The 20,053-nt window shown below is 42.7% G+C and overlaps 1 protein-coding gene across 3 annotated transcripts in view; it reads left to right on the top strand.

The window, feature by feature from the left end:
- The first annotated feature begins 11,542 nt into the window (after nucleotides 1–11,542).
- The window catches only part of LOC139293949 (cGMP-dependent protein kinase 1), a 68,565-nt gene continuing 60,054 nt past the window's right edge, over nucleotides 11,543–20,053 (top strand). For 2 of the 3 annotated variants that reach the window (XM_070915651.1, XM_070915652.1), the window contains exon 1: nucleotides 15,389–15,693. In XM_070915651.1, coding sequence (XP_070771752.1) covers nucleotides 15,389–15,693 — 305 coding nt within the window. Of the gene's footprint in view, nucleotides 11,800–15,388; nucleotides 15,694–20,053 lie in introns of those variants that run through there. The other variant, XM_070915653.1, reaches the window with a different exon arrangement.

Below are 20,053 nucleotides of genomic sequence, written 5' to 3' on the forward strand. Positions count from 1 at the left end.
TTTTCTCCTCCTTTGAAGATTCTCAGTGGGTTGGTGAGTAGCACTGATGATGATTCTTGGCAATTGCTGTATTCTCATGCTTTGTATCGAGCCCTGCTGTCTGACTGACTGCCACGCGTGCATCATTTTCAAACACCAAAAGCCTCAAAAAGCCTCAGAGACAGAGAGCTGCTTTTGATCCAAGATGTCGTTTTGGGCTTTGGGATGGCATTTGGCAGTTTGAAAGAAGAACAAAGCTTTGGTCAGCAGATGGGGAAACGGGGAAATGTCAGAGTCTACAAAGTCTTATGTAACACTGTATGGGACATATTTGTTCAGTAAGTTACAACATTAGGGACAAAATAATAGAGAGTGCTGAGAGAGCATACACCCTGCAAGAAGCGTCCTTGAACAAAATGCTGGAGCACTACCAGCTTCAAGGGATCCTCCTCTGTTGTTCAGCACAGCACCAAAACACATAGCTGAAGAGATCTCAACCCATCAAACAATCTTCAAAACAACTGTTATTTTGAATGTTGTACTCAGAATCTGTAATCTTTGATATTCAAAGGAGACGGACTCAAAAATAGAGCCTGTAAAAGCAGGTTCAGTCACTGTTTCATCTTTAATGTCTTTTTTTAAAAGCAGATTTATGTACCTGATCCTCTCAAGTCCGCTGTGTTAAGTAATCGTGTTTTTTTGGGCCGTGGGAACGCTACCTTTTGCTCTGCTATATAAAAAGTAGAAAAGGAGTTTGTGTAACAAATACTGGAGATCAGATGAAAAGAAGTAGATAAGTCTAAATCTATACTGTATGATTAGTATGTCCACTAAGTGAAGCTGTTTGTCTTGAGGAACATGTACGAGGTCAAAGGGTTTCCATAATGGGAGACCTGCATGGCTGATTTACTGCAGCACACACAAATGAAGAGTGATCACGCCTGCAACATGAAGACGTGGAGTGTTTCCCGGCAGCCATGCCTGACTTTGAACCAGATATCTCCAAGCGCTCCTTCAGGCTGAGTCATCCACCAGTTTCCTTTTTTTCCACAGCAGTGAACAGCGATATGCTCTCATGCAGAAAACATGGTCAGATTTTTTTTTTACTGCAAAGTCATGAGGGCCTCTCTTGACGAAATGCAGGGTGAGTATACTGTACGCTGTAATATAGGTGCAAATTCATCCAAGCATCCACGAAGAACGTCTTCTAACGTTCTGTTAATATCTCCCACACTAACACTCTGTCGTGATATCCAAGAAAGAGATGACCACTCAGCTCGTACATATTACATTAGTGAGCAGTGGCCTCTGGAGGCCCGTCCAGTTATTCTGGGTGAGCTCCTCTGGCGCCATGTGATGTCGATTGGAAAAGAAGAGGGCATCGCTGGCTACTAGGCAACTGCAACGCAACGCAAATCAGCAACAACGCAAGAGGAGCCGCAGAGAAGATCTCAATCTCCTAATATCAATCAGCCTGGTCTTTGTTATGCAAATATGGAAATTACATTTGCACGTAATCGTCAGTGAGCCAGCTCCTTCTTGCTGAAGGATGGTTTCTTGAATCAGACATCAAAGCAGATCGGCACATTCAGCTGCCAAAGAAAATTAATGATGCTTTTTTTTATCACAGTCAGTCAATCTTTTTCAACAGGACGAGTTGGGAAAACACTCAAACTCTTATGGGCCACACGCTGACTCAAAGACAAAGCGTTTAGAGAAAAACAAAAGATGTTCCAATGCTGTTTTTCATCAAGGTGGTGGACGACATTTCAGCATGTGGATGTGACTGAGAGGCAGAGTGTGGGCATTTTTCTCACATTTTCCCACCGCAGGCTGGAAGTGACAGCTGAGACAAGACGCTGTGTCTCTCCTTCCCCCACTGTTAGCAGGCACCGTCACATGTCAGTCAAAGACGTCAGCCTTTTGTTTTGAGCTTTAACTGAAGTTCTGTATCCTCAGCATCTCTTCGGCCTCTTCTCTTTATTGTGAACACAATATAATCTCTTCTCTGTTCTTTGTGTGCTGCTCTGTATCTTAAAAGTATTATTTCTTAATTTTTCTTGTTTACATTTTTTTGTAATTACTCCCGTGTTTGCCTCTGTTGTTTCTATTTTTTTGTTATTACAGGTCCTGTAAGTACTTTCCTGACACTATTTTTACAGCACCTTCCAGTTAGGGTGACGGTAAATGGTTTCCCAGTCGGGGGGGTGGGGTGGGGTTGTTAACCTTGTGTAGTTTGTTGACATGCTGCAGGTGGTGGCCTGTTGAATGTCCAGCTGAGCCAGGAATGTGGAGGCCCTTTGGGTGCAAAGCAGCCAGGATCAACCGTGCAGGCTAATGCTAGTGCTGTTAGTATTTTAAATGTGTGACAAATCTTCAAGTCATTGTTTAGAAACTTAAAGCACCATAATCGGCTTCAGAGCATTCAACTGGAAAACAAAGATAATATACAGCCTGGTCTTTAGGTCACAGTACACATCACGAGGGGGTTTAGTTCAGTGACAAGCTGAGAATCAGCATAATGGCAGCAAGCTAAGCCACACCATCTGAGGACCCTTTCTCGCCGGGGCCTGGGGGTCTCCCACTGATTTATTGCTGTCCCTCTGACCGCCTGTGTCTATCTTTAGCTGCGCAGACTTTTATGAGCTTGTTGAAGTGAAGGCGTGCTGTGGCACTGTTGTCAGAGTTCGCTCCAGACGCTTGGACCGGCCTCCGCCGTGACTTCCATAGGTTGTGCAAAGCTTGCTCAGTTTGCTGGGAACCCTGGAGAGATAGGCATGTGCCCGAGGAATTCAGGGGTCCAACAGAAGCTGTGTTTTTAGCCTTCTACATCTCACATCTGCTACCGTCTTCTAGCTACCAGTGCTGGAATGTAACCAAATACATTTACTCAAGTGCTGCACTGAACTTCACATTTTAGGCACTTGTACTTTACTTGAGTATTTACATTTCATCCCACTTTATACTTCTAGTCCACCACAAATCAGAGGGAAATATTGCACTTTTTACTCCACTACGTTTATCATTTATTTGACAGCAAGTTAATGTAACTTTACTGATTAAGATTTTACAAACAGAACATGTGATGCATGTATATAAAATTAGAGCTGAAACAATTAGTTGATCAACAGAAAATTAATCGGCATCTATTTTGATTGATTTTGATCTTTTAATTCATTTTTCATGTAAAATGTCAAACAATTCACAGTTCCAGTTCTTAAATTGAGGATTTGCTGCTTTTCCTTGTCTTAAATTACAGTTAAACTGAATAATAATAAGAAGGTGTCGCTTAGGGCTCTAGAGAATTGTGATGGGAATTTCTCACTATTTATTTACGTTCCACAGACCAAACAATTAACTGAGAAAACAGTCATTAGATAAATATTTGTATATCATCAATCTCAATCATTAGTTGCAACCCTATAAAAAAAGTAGCTTCATCTTAAGCAACTACATTAATCAATGCTGCTTACATTTTAATGCGTCAATAAGAATAATCTAAAGATATCATTTTTAAGCGCTGAGAATTTTTATTTATGATATTTTGAGGTTTTGACATTTTTCTAATAATACAATAATAAAACACTTTTACTTAAGTAATATTTTCAGTGCTTTCAGGACTCTTTACTGTTACTAGTGTGTTATTGCTACTTTTACTTCAGTAAAGAATCTGAATACTCCACCACTGCAGCTACCTATGAATGTGCCTTATCCACATGCTAATCTAAAACATAATGCAGGGAGTTATTAACAGCTAATGATGCAGTCCTCTTGTAATGAGAGGAGATGCCTGCTTTTAAACTCAGGTCAGGGTTGGATTAATAAATATTCTGAGAATACACTCTGACAGCTCGGAGAGCTTTGAAGTGATTCAGGAAGGTTTTCAGAGCCACGCGGAGCTATAGGAGCAGACAAAACCTTTTATCTCACTGAAGAGGTGTGACACTCTCTTTCAAACGCTGCTATTGGTCCGAATCTCTGCACGCCTCCTATTCATTCATTCATAATGCACACATCTTGACGGAGGACAAATCAACGTATGCGTGTTCAAATGTGATTTACCTGAGAAAAGAAAATCCCTGTTTCAAAGCTGTTTCGAAAGCTTCATTCTTAATATTCCTGTCCACATGGATGATGTCACATTATTATTATTAATCAGCGAGAAATTGGTTTAAGAGTTCAACCATTTAGATCATTGTTGACCCATTTTGGAAATCCTTTATAAATAGAGCTGTAGAACATGTTGTGATGAAGATGTCTTGACGTCTAAAGAGCCACAAACTCTGTAAAGAAATTCACCAAGTCAATTCAAAGACTTAGAAAACTCATTTATTAATCAGCCCGCATTTTCTCAATAGTCTCTTTTAAGATCTGTTCTTATTTATAATGTTGTACTATTTATTGTTTGCGCTCATTATCATTCCATATTCCTGTTTGTCTGTATGTTTATTATTGTTTTACTTGTAGTTTTAAGGTCTTTGCAAGTTCTATTTTAATAAAGTTTACTATGTCTACTATTCATTTTGTTAAAATAAAAATTAACCAGAAACCTCCTGACATTTCGCTTTTGGAGAACATTTGTCTTGTCCCAGCTTCTTGTAGCTATTTTCAACTATAAGTCACATCAAACTTCATCGAAGCCCTTTTCATAACAGGCGTTCACCTGACCCCGAGTTATGGGCTGAGGCGCCTTGTAAAAGCTTTACAACAATCTCATTTTTAAGAGGAACATTTTCCTTTTCCTTTGGGCACTAACAACAAAAATCTTTATCATTTCAACTGCCCACATAGTGTTTTTAATGAGACTAGAGATTGGTAGAGATGTCCAATTACAGTAAAAGTAGACGTTGAAGCAGAGTAGTTCCTATACACTTCAACCTAGATGCACCATTTGGCGAGGACTTGCACGCCCAGACTGACTTTGTGCTCGATGGAAATATTCAGTTTTTGCAACAAAAAAAAAAGTTAGTTACTTTTACCATTAATAGACATTTCTACTAATCAGTAGAGCATGTTTTTGAAAAATGAGGGTTTGAGGGTTATTAACCCCTCTAAAACTAAACTAAATTAAAAATATATACTTAGTTGTGAAAACGACAAACAGGCCACATGCTAAGAGTGATTTTTCTGCTGCAAACTTCTTGGAATTAAGTTGCCAGAAAAGGTTTCCTTTTGAAAACTGCAGTGCTTTTTTTGGGCCTAACTTGCTTGAAGAGACGATCAGTCAGGTTGATTAAAGTACAACTCATTTTGCAGCACGATACCACAGTTTAAAATGTGCTCTATCAGACGGTTGAGAATGAAATTAAAGGGCTAAGAAAACATCCTAAATGTGAGAATCCTGCACACAGTCCCAGATTTGTCTCCTGACCCTCGCAGAGGAAGACTATGGCCTGAAGCCTTGCATATAGTCTGCATATGGTGTGGTTTACATCCACATGCACATCCACATCGGGGGAGGAACGTGCTCTCTCAAACTAACTTCCATTAAACACATTCCTTGTTAACAGCCCGATAGCGGCACGCTAGTAGGTCCCAGCTCTCCAGTGATGTGACTCATCACTCAGGGGTCTTTACAGCTTATTACGCAAGAAAAAGAGGCTTCTCTGGAGACAGACTACCGCGCTTTGCAGCTCATGTTTCGAGCTCCAAGAAAAAGTCAAAGCAACTCGTCCTCTCGGACGGTTATTCACCGTAAATGTGTCGCAGGTGACGGCCTTTTCAAACATGTGCTTTCGCTAACACAAACACACAGGAAGAGAGGCAGAGATGGAGAGAGTGAGACAGTGTTAATGTATGTGTGAGGCTTGAGGTGAACCTGGAGATGTCAACAGGGTCATTTAATTTCACACAGAACAATCAATTACATCCCACCTCTACCTCTGTATGAGTTTGTTGCTTCAGTGCAGCGGCTGCACAGCCAGCTGGGGAGGAAAGAGGACTATTTGTTGTCTTACAGCCTGAGAGGTGAGAGGGATTCTCCACAGCTTATGTAACATGTCTCTTTTCATTCAGTACAGGCAGGGCTTTGTCCATTACTCTGGATGGATATCAATAATGTGATGAGTGCAGGATTTACAGATTTGGCAACAGATTTGATGCAGCTCTGATGACCTGACTAAAATTAATAAATATCTATATTTACACCACAAATTAGTTACGGTTGTGTCTGTAAAATAGGTAAATAAAGCCTGATCACCATACTATTCTATTTACCGCTGAGGTCAACAATCACATGCCTCAGTGCCATTCAAACAAACACATCCAGGAAACAAAAGTAAGTAAAAGTAACCCGTCAGTTTTTCTGTGATGACAGCATCTCAGCCGTTTTGTCACGGCTCCTTGATGGCACACTGTCAGACAGCTTGGCACAGGCGTGAAGAGAGACACCTCTGTTACACCCGAAAATAATTGGAGGAGCAGAAAATAATCCAGTTTCGACCAAGGGAGCACAGAATAGCACAGCCTCAATTTTCTCCAGAAAATATTAGATGGTTTAGGAGCGATCTGGAGTGGATTTGGTGGCATGGCAGGCAGGGGGACAAGAGCTCATAACAACATCTGTCTGTCTGTCTATCTGTCTGTCTTCTCTTGTTACCATGAGCCCTCTCTGTTCATCCAAAGCAACAAACACTTTCAGAGCCATTTATGTATCATGACAAGAAAACACCAGCGGGCTGAGATTGATTGTACAATGCCAAACAAAAAGACATTTGCTAATGCCACATTTTAAATCATGAAAATAAAGGGCATTGAGGGGTCATTTGATTGTTGACGTACAAATGAGTCATTTTTATTTATATAGCCCAATATCACAAGCGTTACAATCTGTGCAGATCTATCCTTAGACCCTATTCCCCAAAAAATAAATTGTTATTTTTCAGTTGACATTTTGTTGAGATGCAACTCTGAGACAAAGCGCCTCTGTCCATCAAAGAGTTCAACACACGCAACTAAAGAAAACACATGCAAATAGACAAAACACAACATAATAAAGAACACTTCTTCAATTTGACACATATGCAGCATAACAAAATAGAGAAACTCTGCAAACCTGGAAAAAAAACCCATACAGGCTAGCCCACACTTAGTTGTTAATTGTGTGTATTTCGTCAGTTGAATTTGGACACTAGTACGGCTAATGCTAGCAAATATCTGCTATCAGAATGTCTATATTTGCTTGTGCTTTCACAATTTGGTTGCGTTGTCTGTGTTTGCGGCGTGTTTCTTTTTGAGTTTGTCAAATTGGCGTCCGTGCTTTGAGCTCTCGGGGCCACCGTACACGTGACTGAGGTCATTAACAATGTTCGACACCCAGCACACCTGGAAGATGACGGGAATGCAGCATTCCAGCCAGTGACCCCTGACCCTCTGTTCACCTCGCAGACACATTTCTCCTCTCTGTATCACCAGAGCCGGAGCCTGTTCTCACACTCACTGTCATGTCATCTCTCGATCACAGTGCAGCTTTTTTCATTAGACGTCATCCTGTTCAAGCAGCGTTTAGTGCAGCAATCAGTGGAATAATTGATCAGTAGACTGACAGAAAATTCATCCATATTTATGATCGATTACGCATTTAAGTCATTTATCAAGCTAAAAATGGCAAACTTCCAGCTTTTCAAATGTTTTTTCAAAGACAATTAAATATTTAAATTGAATATTTTTGGGTTTTGGACTCTTGATTGGACAAAACAAGCAATTTAAAGACTTGAGCTCTGAAAAAATTGTGATGCCATTTTTCCTTATTTTGTGACATGTAGATTTTTATAGACTATATGATCGATTCATTACTAGTAGCGCTAACTCAAAGGTAACTGCTTAAACGAGCAATAGCTTAATAAATTTTGGACACATTGGGGTTGATATGGTGAACTTGTTAGCAAACTGTTGCCTATATATTCACTTTATTTACATCATTCGCTAAGCTGCTAACTTTGTCTGTTTGCTGTTTGATGCTGGGCAAATAGTGACAGTACGTTTATCAGAACTTTTTAGTTTGGAAAAAGCAATGCTAATGAGAGCAGTGAGAGTGAACCAATACCAACCAAAACAATATGTTAAAAGACGCTAAAACATTCCTTAGAGCTGAAGGGAACTGTAGAGTCAGATTGTCGCTACAAGAGACGCCTCTCACATACAAGTAGTCATGTGATCCACTGTTAATATATATTATAAAATATTGATTATAGCCGCTTTAAAGAGGATTAGTCTCTTCTTGAATAATAAACCACAAGTCCAGATGCCTTTGACTGAGAATCTGACAGATTAGTTCATAGATTAATCAAAATAGATGAGTAAATAATAGTTAGTTGCAGCCCTCGCAGTGTGACAAATAAAAGTCGAAATGCACCCTATCCTCACCTATCTGATTTTGACAGTACTAATGCAGGAAGGCAGGAAGGAAGTATCATTATTGTATTTGCTAAGTCAATTTCCTGAGCTCTGGTTGTATCCATCTCCAGTGTGAGCCGAGTGATCAATCTGCAGCTCTGCATATGATATCATGTTACAATGTGAGACTATTCGTCGATGTGATGTGAAGTCGGCGTATTGATATTGCTGCTAAAGTGCAGGATTTGCTGTTGTTTTTGTTACGGGACTGGAGAGGCTCAGAAATAGATCACCCTGGGGCTAAATCATCTCTCCTGTCCTCGTCCCAGTGATGCCTCTCTCCGTCCTCCACCTCCTCCCAGCGCTCATCTCACCTCTCCTGGGATGGCAGGCCCAGGCAGGCGGCCAGCTGGTGGTGTCTCAGTGGGACGGCCCCTGAGAGCACAGTCAGATAGTATCAAAGACATCAGGGGCTCGGGGGGGGGATTCACCAGAGATGCAGAAACATACCTCTCCTACCGTTGCACTTACAGTAATCCCCTCTCATGTTTCCATACAGGATGCTGGCATGATCGTGTTTGTGTGTCTGCAGGGATTTTAGCTTTGTGAATGGTTACATAAATCTTTGTATGCAAGTGAGTGCGTGGGTGATAATGATGCGCAAGCATATGTCTGGGTATACCCAAGATACCTCTCTCTTTTCTTCTGTGTGTGTGTGTGTGTGTGTGTGTGTGTGTGTGTGTGTGTGTGTGTGTGTATTACAGGAAAACAGTGACTAATGTCTGCCCTCTTCTCTCCCGTAAGCTGATCTGTCCCTGAGGCAAATGAGAGGGCACCGGCTTCTCTCTGCCCGGAGACCATTCGGAAACACAGAAGCAAAGACAGCACATGAAGCCTTCATTACAGTGCAGCCACGCTCAGCAATCATGAACTCAATGGCGCCCATGAACGGCCACTCTCGCGTGCTGTCAGAGCATCTACCTCTGCGTACCGTAAGGTTAACTTGGCGTCCATTACCTAATCCACAGCTTCTAAGGGAGATGACCCGTGTAGTGCTCAGACAACACAAGCTGAAACTGGAAGTGCAGCATTACTCGCTCTGTGTAAACATGGGAACAGTTGAGTGTGGAGGCAACACAGATACACCTTTTAGGCCGGTGATGCTGGTATAGCCATGGTGATGATGTAATGAGTGCGTATAAGTACTGATAGTGGGTATTGATTGTGGTAACAACATAAGATGAAAGACATTTTTTATGAAAAATGGATGATATTCTTGTCCAAACGCATGAATGGCCTTTTCTTAAAGAGGATGTCACTAGTGCTTTTTCAGTGCAACCATATTTTATGTGGATATGGACAGGGTCACAGGAGGTGACACTTAATTTACCACTGTCATAATGGGCACAGTGTCTGCTGCATACATAATTAATCGATCACTGTTTTCCACATTGATAACAGCACGACCCCGGTCCTCACCTTGTCTTTGAATGCTGATTTGCTGATTACATTCACTTTTCCTGCTCACACAATCATTGTGAAACATGTAATGCACTCACAGAGAGACACGCAGAAGCAGCAGCGAAGAGGCGGATCATATGTGTTTAACTGCGACCTACACCTGATAAGTGCAGTTATCAAGCCTGGCGAGAGTTAAGTGGGTTATCACAAGTCTTACAACCAGTTATCTTGATCATATTGTCCTACAAGACACATTTGGAGAGCTGCAGGTTTAAGGGGGGAAGGAAACGTCAAATAATGTGTATTAAAACTCTGCAGATACACCTATAAAGCCACGCTTTCCAGCAACAAGCATTCATCTCTAACCCAATGAGAGGCGGTTGGAATAATAAGAAGGCAAGCAGTAGACAAGGGTGAGATATGTTGAACTACACCAGCAAAGGGAAGATCTGTTCACTCTATTTTTAACTCAGAATCTTAATGAAACATCCCCCTAGCGCCCATGAAGCCCCCCCCCCCCCCCCCCCTTTTTTTTTTTCCTCAATGAATTCATTGAGTTGAAACAGATTTAGGCAGTAGAATGAAAAATGGTGCATAGAACTGACTGGCTGGGTTTGGAGATTAATAATACAGACAGAGGTGATGATCTACTGCTGAACTCTCCTCGGTCCGCACAGCGTATTGAGGATGAAAGTGATGAGCTCTGTTGTCGCCAAAGCATGTAATTACTGATTACCCTAATCAGTAACAGACTCCGAATCTGTTGTGTGATTAACTTTACTTTGTGTTGGATGCATAAAATAACAGACACTTTTTATCTTCTGCAACTATGAATCATCCACTTTGTTGCTCACTTCAGACCTGTTTCTGAGTAAAGTCAAGATTTCTATTCATTTTACACACTTTTCAATTAATGAATCAAATCAGGGCCTGAATGTGATGTGCCATATCCAAGGCTTTGTTATTTTTTGTAACTTGAACTTTTATCCTTTTGAGTTCAGACAAAATTCGATGAGCGGAAATGTACAATCATCCTAAAAACATGCATATAAAATAGGAGCAAATCACCAGAACTCAATCCTACATAAAAGGCCATTAGCCTTATGGGAAGATTACATTCACTTCCCTGACTTGTGCTTACTCCATATAAAAATGTGATAATTGCAAAGCACAGTCCACTGTCCATGAACAGTGCGGGTGCGGAACAATTGATTTTTTTGCAGTAGGTTAGGTCGGGTAGGTGAAGTGGGTGTTTAACATTGCGCTTTGGTCGCTCAAAGGGGGCTCGGGGTTGTGCAGATAGATGGTAAACAAATATTTGACAGCAGCAGCAGCAGCAGCAGCACTGGGCTTCCTCTGTGGTGTGTTGGCAGTGTGAGAGGCGGTGAACTACAGGAGTTGTCTCGGCTCTTTAGTGCCCAGTTTGACGGCCTGCCTGCGTCCTCGGAGAGGAAGAGCTGCTGTAATTGGTTTCTCAATGAAGGATCATCAGCAGCTCCCCGGAGGCTTGGCGGACTGTAGCGTAGCGCTGCTCTATCAGCCGTCCGCTCCCCGGCTTTAAAACACCGCTTTGCTTCTTTCTTCTGAAATAAACAAGTGGGCAGTGAAGTGGGCTTCTCGGAGCATCATCATCATCCTGCGCGCATTTAGAGCGGGATCTGTGTGCGTTTTCACAACCTGTACGCGAGTGTCTGGGAGTTCAACGCTTTTTTTTTTTTATTGTCCGTATCGCGGAGAATCGCGGCAAAGTTTAACGCAGATTTTCAACATGAGCGAGCTGGAGGACGACTTTGCCAAGATCCTGCTGCTAAAGGAGGAGAGGATACGGGACTTGGAGAGGCGTCTGGCGGACCGGGAAGACGAGATTCAAGAACTGAAGAGGAAATTACACAAATGTCAGTCTGTGCTGCCCAGCGCTCAACTTATTGGGCCGAGGACCCGCAGGGCGCAGGGCATCTCCGCGGAGCCTCAGACGCACCAGGACCTGTCAAGGCAGCCGTTCCGGAAATACGCCAAGTCCGACTGGTAAGACTGTTTCAGCGGGCGTTGGTAGCCTACTTTATCGCTCGTGCTGTCAGCTCTGTGTCCCATCTTAAAATGTCTTTCTGAGTGTTTTTCTTTTCTCTACCAGAATCAAAATGTTTTCCATGAGTGGTGTGAATCGATACTCTGTTATTAGGAGGCACAACTCTCTCTCTCTCTCTCTCTCAACAGAAATGTGATTGAAAATGTGTTGATAGAAACTCCACACACTCACACACAGGTTCTTGTGGCACTTCAGTGTCCTATCTCCACGAAGCTCTCTCCCTGTCTGTTTTCTACCTTTTCTTTTTGTTTTGTTTTTTTTCTAAATGGGAGATGGAGACGTTTGCCATGAATGGACGAGCACTTTCATTCTTGCGGGCCGATGACGCAGCTCCAAGGCGAGCTTCAGAAAGAGCTCCTAATTGATCAGATCCATCATGGCAGTCCCACAGGACCCAGACTGGAGGAAGTGCGATGCATTATTGGCTTTTAGTAGCTGGACGCTGAGGACCCGAAGTGCATGTCTGAGGATATTTAATACTCCATTAGAAAACGCTTTGTTTGACCATATGCTTCCTTCATCACCTTTAGGTGCTCGTTTTAGCCTCTGGTTGTCCTGCATTTTGAGGGTTTCACATGAGGCCTGTATCTGAACAGTTATCAGTCAGCCTTGTATCTTGTCCTTTCACTTAGTTTCAGTCTATTCAGCTTGAATTTTGCTGTAATTCCTCCCAGCAAAAGTTTGACCCTCTCTGCCTTCATCTTTTAATTTCTCCATTTCTATTATCACAACCCCATCAGGATAAAGAGTGGTTATGCTGGTAACCCCCCCCCCCCCCCCCCTCACACACACACATGCAAGCAGCATTCACTCTGCTAAATCAATTAATGCAATAGACAATTGGGTTAATTTTATTAAGAAGGCTAGACAGTTTCCAGTCTTCATTTGCATTAATAAACTGCAGACAGGGCTCCTCCTTTGCCCTCATTGACTCATCAGTGTGCCTTCAAACAAACACAAAAGTCCACACAAAGAGCCCTGAGGCAAGAAGAATGAAATACAAATACTTGAGAATGAGGTATGGAGGTCGTGAATGACCTAGGTTCATTGAGAAATAAAGACTAACAAGCTATAAAGGAAAAATAATCAAGTACACTTATCATCTTTTGTCAACCTTTCTATAGGACCAGGGTTCATTCTGAAAATGGTCAAATTATGCGTCAGCTGATGAGGCACAGTAAGTGCTTGAATGGGCCGTCAGTGGACTAATTGCATGTCGCCATACACTCTGTGCAGTGAAGCTGAAGTAAACCTGTTTACGTTTGTGAGAAGCACTGGTGAGATGACGTCTCGGTGAGACCAGTGTCTGGAGGAGGCCGTCCACCTGCGCCGCCGTGCCCGCTGGGCCGCCGCGGGGTCGGAGACTGTGTGACCCCCATTAGAGTCAGGACGTGGCACCAGCCGGCGGCCTGCCCTGCTCATCGGATTACCGCAGCATGGAGCAACGGATCCTGTTTCTATTGATCTGCATAGGAAAAGGGCTGAGCTGGGTGGTTAGAGAGGTGAAATTTAAAGCGCAGAGGTGCTTTGAAGGACAGTGGGAGGGCCTTTTGATGATGGGAGGATGTGGGGATGCAACATTTGACTGGAGAGGGCCTGAAAATCTCCTGGCACCTGCAGTTTCCTGATACTAAGGAAAGGAAACTTTGCTGCTACTCAAGCTTTGTGCCCTGCACCCTTCCCTTGACGGAGATAAAAGAAAATATGATGGTTTTTAATTAGCTCAGTGGAGAAAGGCTGCCGGGCTTTATTAGAAGTTTGGGTGTTTGTCTGCAAAAAACCCCACCCAAATCTTTTGGGGGAAAACAAGCAAACATAAAGCTATTGTTTTAATGGCTTAATCAGATATTAACTGCATTGTTTGTTCCTCACAGTTGCTTTATCTCATTTAAAGCTGAAATGTACACTTCTGTATCTCTGTGATGTCTGAAAACAGGTCAAGCTACTGATGTGCATTTGTTTTCACTTACAGCACATATGACTACTGTACATGTCAGTATTTGCAATTACTGAACTAAATGATAATTACACACAGTACAAACAATCTAATTCCTAATCACATTGCTCGGTCGGCCACTAATGCAATGATACATACTATACTACTTATTAGGATCAGTAAGTTTTGGGACATTGCTGCCTGCAGAGTAGAGGCATGCAACCTTGTTGTTTGCCTGAGTTGATGCTTTAACCCACCACAAGAGGGCAGCTGTGATCTTTCATTAGACCAGCTGTCTCTGCCCAGGGTTGTTTACATGCTCTCTGTCCAGAAAAAGATGCTTTTTACCACCACACCAAAAACACCTATCCTTACAGCCAAAGAAATCTCGTTTAATCCGCTTTTTGTCCTCACTGTCAGCCTGTAACCCCCCCCCCCATCCTCTCAGCACTGTAATTACTGTTGTAGCCTCAGTGACTCCTCATCCTCATCAGATTGTCCTTGGCAGTTTATCCTCCTCTGAATTTGTCCAGAGCGCATGAGGCCAAATGCTGTTCGCTGAGCTTCAGATGACTCATTGGGATAATGTGAGCAGACACCAGCAGCTCAGAGTCCAAACACAGCACAAGATTAGATGAGGAATGTGGAGCTGCTGTGGAGAGTCGTGAGCCTCAGTCGCTTTGTCACGTTCATGTCTGCTGCTGCTGTTTGACAGTCTGTAAGATTATATTGTATTGCCTTTAGCACATTTACTTGCTCCCTTAAATGAATACTTTCTAGGGACAGGGATTTGGGAAAAGTGGAATTATTCTTTTCCAATGTAACATATTTACCCACCAAAGCATCATTTGGGTCCACACATAGGCTAGCATTGGATTCCACACTCATAGTTTCCAATATTTTCCAATATTTACACTTCTGTCCATGTCCAACACGATACAACCAGCAGCGTCCTCCTCCAATAGATGAAAAACACGTTGTTTATTTTTACACTGAGGTTCATTAAGTTCCCATCACCTTCAACTTCCATTAAGGCTCCGATGCTCATCTATTTGTAACTCAGCAGCCTCGGGGCGAGCTGCTAAGGTACGGTGACATGGTTCTCCGAGCAGTGGCTTTCTCACCGTGTCCATTATTCATGCGAGTCGAGCGCGGCTCTCAGTGGAGTGGCAGGCTGCACTGTGCCACAGATTCCTGTAGGCGCCCTTCTCGCCATGCGCTCTCTCCGGGTCGCAGCCTGACGCACTCGGGGAGGACGGTCCTCCGCTGTCACAGCGCCAAGGGAGGGAGGGAGAGAGAGAGAGAGAGAGAGAGAGAGAGAGAGAGAGGGCAAACTTTGCGTGATTGTGGTTGAGACGCGTTCACCTAGGCAATCGCGGCAACCACCGAACATACCTTCGCTCAATTCCCAACATCTGCCTGTGACGAACAGCGGCGAGGAATCCCCCTCCGGAGAGACAGGGGCTGCATCCTCTGAAGCTGTTCATGCCGGATAAAGTTTATGAGCAGCGTGGTAGAGGAGAGAGGATAAAGGCTGGGCTGCGCACCTTTCGATAAACTTATTGGGAAGTCGCCCGTCGCCGCCAACTGCAATGGGCACCTTGCGCGACCTCCAGTACGCGCTCCAGGAGAAGATCGAGGAGCTGCGGCAGAGGGACGCGCTCATCGACGAACTGGAGCTGGAGCTCGACCAGAAAGATGAGCTTATACAGAGGCTACAGAACGAGCTGGACAAATACCGCTCCGTTATCAAACCGGCAACCCAGCAGGTCCACAAGCAGAGTGAGCTGCACGAGCAGCAGCGGACGAAGAGGCAGGCAATTTCGGCCGAACCCACTGCCTTCGACATCCAGGATCTTAGCCATGTCACCCTACCCTTCTACCCCAAAAGCCCACAGTAGGTGTCCAGATTATAAACGCATAATATTCACTTTTAATAATGATAATAATAATGATATTATTTGGCACTGGCTGCTGCTCTCCAGTAGGAGTTCATTCGCCCTTTGTCACCTTTCTGATTCCTGTGCGTAATGTTACGTATGGCGCAGCAGGTACGGCACCTGTAGCACATATGGATGAGGTGGTGCTCTCCAACACACGCACGCACACACACACACACACAGTGGATACAAGGGAAAAATGTGATATGGTGCCTTCAAATATGACACTGGGAGAAAAACAATATCAGGAAACTGTCATCAGTGACAGCTATCAATAAGATTATCAGCAGCCCTGGGATAAAAGGATGAACATCAATAGGCCTGATAGGCTAATACAGGCAAATATCATCCAGTGATATCATTCCAGTGGGAATTATAGGTTTAGAGAACGGTGGGGGCAGCTCTGTGTGATGTACCAGTGCCTATTTTATACAAGCTGTGATTCTGTGACAGGCAGTCGGAACAGGCTCTCTGCTGCATGTTTACCTTATGATTAGTCTACAGCTAGTCTCTCTCTCTCTCTCTTTCTCTCTCTCTCTCTCTTTCCTTTTCAAACTCTCATCTCCTGCTGAACTTGATCTGCAACATGAGGTCTGGTTTTCAAGCTGAAACTGGCACTAAAATAGCCCTCTGTTGTGAAATAATCCAGCTGTGTGTTAGGTTTGAATTTAAAGGTTGCGTTATTATGAATCAGTGCTCTTACCCCTCTGGTGGACAGGAAGGATATCTATAGCTACTCTTTGGTCTGCAAGCACAATGAAAAGTGGACATAAGGAATGTAATCAATATAATAAATAAATAATAAAACTAAATCCAGCTTTGAAATGCACCGTGGGATAGTCAAGTCACTGAGCGTGTTCAACTTTAAATGATTGGCATATTATTTACTTTTAAATCCCAGCACATGTTTCTATTCTCATGCTAGTGTTTTCAGACTTTGCACAGAGATCAGATGCGTCAGACATGAATTTCATTATTCCGTCAACACACAAACAAACAAAGCTCCAAGGATTTCATCAAAGAAGATTCAAAAATGAATGGGATTATTTTATCTGAGCAGAAAAAGGCCATTAGTCTTTGTTATACCTGTCAGCTCTGTGTTGGAAAGAAAAAAACAGAGAAAGCACTTTTCTTGTGTGTCTTTTTGTTTTCTTTGTGTCACTGTGACACTGGCCTGGAATGGCAGATGAGGAAAACACAACAGAGTGACCATTTCATTATGATAATCATCCTCATCCTAAAGCTTTTACTGTATAAGCCTATTTCCATTAGGAGATTTCCAGAGAGGCTTTTAGTGAGACCTTGGCGGGAAGTTTCTTATTATCAGGCTTTTGCAAAAAAGAAAAACAGGATCTCCAAAATATCAACATTTTTCAAACTCTCCATTGAAGAGTCTCAATGCACTCCTCCGACAATTACGATCGGAAATGGTAGTTTGAGATTTGACATTGAAAGTGATGAATGACAGCGGCTTTGAATGATTTCTGATGATAATCCTCGCAGGGAAACTGAAAACTAACTTCCATCAAAGCTTCTCAACTGCAGCTTCAATTTTCTGCTGAGCACCTTTTCACACTCTCCATCGGGCAGAGAATGACATGTTTTGTTCAATATCTCTCTTCTAATAAGCATATGCATAAACAAAAAGATGATTGAAAAGCAGACAGACTGTTGAATGCAAATGACTTGAGCGTGTTTGGGCACTGCTCTCTTGTTAGTTCAGCATTATTATCATTTTTCAGTTGGACGTGTGCGCTTGAGCAACTTGCAGATGTTCATGTTTTTCTCTCGGCACAGAGCAATTCATTTGAATCAAAGTTATTTTGTTTTTGTGTGACTAACTTTTGTTATTGCACAATTGAGATTTAGGTTTTCTTTTTTCTGTTTTTCTGTAGTGCCCTCAAGGGATAAAAACAGCTCCATTACATTTTCCTTTTGTTTTGGTTATTGAAGTGTAGCGATAACGCCTGTTGGATTTGGCTAAATATTTATATTTTTCATCCACTTTATCTTCTTTACAAGACCCATACAGCGTTCCTTACTCATACGCTATCCATCCCTCTCTCCCTGTCTGCTTTATTTCCGTTAGCCTCTCCCACTTTTCTGCCACCCCTCTTCTTTTTTCCTCCCAAAAGAGCATATTTTCTCCTTTTAAGGCAGGCTGCTCAGCCCCAAACTTCACTAGTGGATGAAGGAAAATATATCATCCTCACAAAAGAGAGGAAGGCAGATGTTTATGTAAGGGTCTGGTTGGAAGACGTTGCCATCAGGGGCTCAAGTCGGGGGGTCCTGATAAGGGTTGAAAAGGCCAGAAATTTCTTGGGTGCAAATGTAACAGAAACAGGGTCAATGAGGCAGATACTTCCAGAGGACTGGAGGTCAACTTTGGGAAACAATTGATTTCCAATTTGTTCCTGTTGGTTTAGTTAATTATATGCAGAGCAAAGTTGCAAAGTTTATTTTAAAGCTTCAGCTAACTGAGTAGGGATCATCACAGTCCAGAAACAACAGCACTTCACACCTTCATTAAGGTTTCCTCCCTAAAACCTAATTAGAGCTGTCAACATTAAATCTAAATCATCTTCTCCTCCTTGTCCCGTCTCTGCTGAAAGAAAGGAAGGAGGTTTGGGAGGCACAGTGCACATCAGAACATAGGCAGGAATTTAAAAATAGGTGCAACACCTCAGTCTTCTCTTTTCAATTCAACTTGTACTGACTCTCAAGGGCAGAATGAAAAATATCTAATGAGGAACCTTGAACCTTGAATCTCATCCTGGTCGCTCTGTTGGAGTAGCAGCTGCACTGTCTTCTGGATGCTTGTTACCCCACTGTCTCTTTCATCTTTCTCACATTTGTAAATTGTCTAACAAAGGAGAAGGTCCCCAAATACATACTAAAAAGACATGTTCACAAATGAAAGGGGAGTTTTGGATAATGTCGCTGCGACAGGAAGACATTGTCTGAAAATCAGAGTTTTGTACAGTGGCATATACTGTACGTGGCCCTTGAAGGGAGGAAATGCAACATACTAGGATTTTCTGACCTGTCACTGAGTTTAATCTATTCATCCAGAAAGAAACACCCCTGAGAAATCAAGTAGGACAATACTTTGTTCTTGCTTGTACTTGGTTTAAATAAAGTATCACTGCTGTCAGAGAGTAAAAGCAGAGCCATTTGGGGATCCACAGGCCTTGAAACCCTAATTGAAAATGACACACATAATGAGAACCACGTTATTTATATTTTAGGATGCTATTCGAGACCCAAACCAAGACTCATTCATCTGATGGTGTAAAAATGATGCACTAGAAATCTGTAGATGCTGGCCCGAGGGTTTCGTGCCAGCTGTGAAAGCAGCTTTACAGTGGAGATTGGCATCTCTCACAGTTTTGGCAGTTTTACATCTGAGGGAGCAACACTGTTTCTCCACAGATTTTATAATGTGTCTCAAGATTTAACAGAGAAGCATTCATGTGACCTTGAAAGTTCAATGTTTTAAAAACACAGACATGAGCATAGTGCTTGGTAAATAAATCACTGCTGGTATGGCATCACGGCAGACGTTGAAGTTTTAGTGCTTGAAGTTTTGTTTGTGCAGTTGTGTGGTTTGTGTATGAAGTTGCTGTGGGCTGACAGCAGGGCAGAGAAGCCTGTGTGTAGTGGGAGCACTGCTTCATAAATACCTTCCAGGTTATTTGCTCTTTTAGCTATAAGCTCCTCAGGTGATCAGTTTCTGAAAAGGACACTGAGCACCAAAAGGCAAGAGGCACTTCACCAGTGACTTTGAATCCTACTAGCAGTGGACAGAGAGTGCTTTCTGTCATTTTTATGAATTAGGGGACAAAAGCTTGATTTCTCAGTACGAGGGGATTCCTTGTTGGATTAACCTTGATACATATTATTAACCTCATTCATCCAGCTGACACTCAGCTGAGCGACTCAGACTCTGGTGATGATAGGCTTCAATGATTGAGTGATCTTGACTCACTATTTAGAGTGTGGTCGGATTTCTCTCTCCCGTCTCTTGGCACTTCTTTGTGTCAGAGAGGATCAGATCGACGCTCACTTTGACGGTTTCCACCATCACTGCGTCGGGCCTTCCGTTCACCTGTTGTCAACACATGGACACCTTTTTTATGAACGAATGTCTCTCCTCCGTCGGTGGTAGCGTCTAATGAGTACTCCTTGATTTAAAATGATAATTTGACATAATGTCCCCTTTCATAATGTTGACTACTTCCATTTGCCCTGCTTTTCCTGTTAGCACGCCTGACAAAGTGCTCTTTCACCTGTACGTCGAGCTGCACCTTAATGACT

This window comes from Enoplosus armatus, chromosome 12, assembly GCF_043641665.1.
Source record: "Enoplosus armatus isolate fEnoArm2 chromosome 12, fEnoArm2.hap1, whole genome shotgun sequence".
Classification (NCBI taxonomy): domain Eukaryota; kingdom Metazoa; phylum Chordata; class Actinopteri; order Centrarchiformes; family Enoplosidae; genus Enoplosus; species Enoplosus armatus.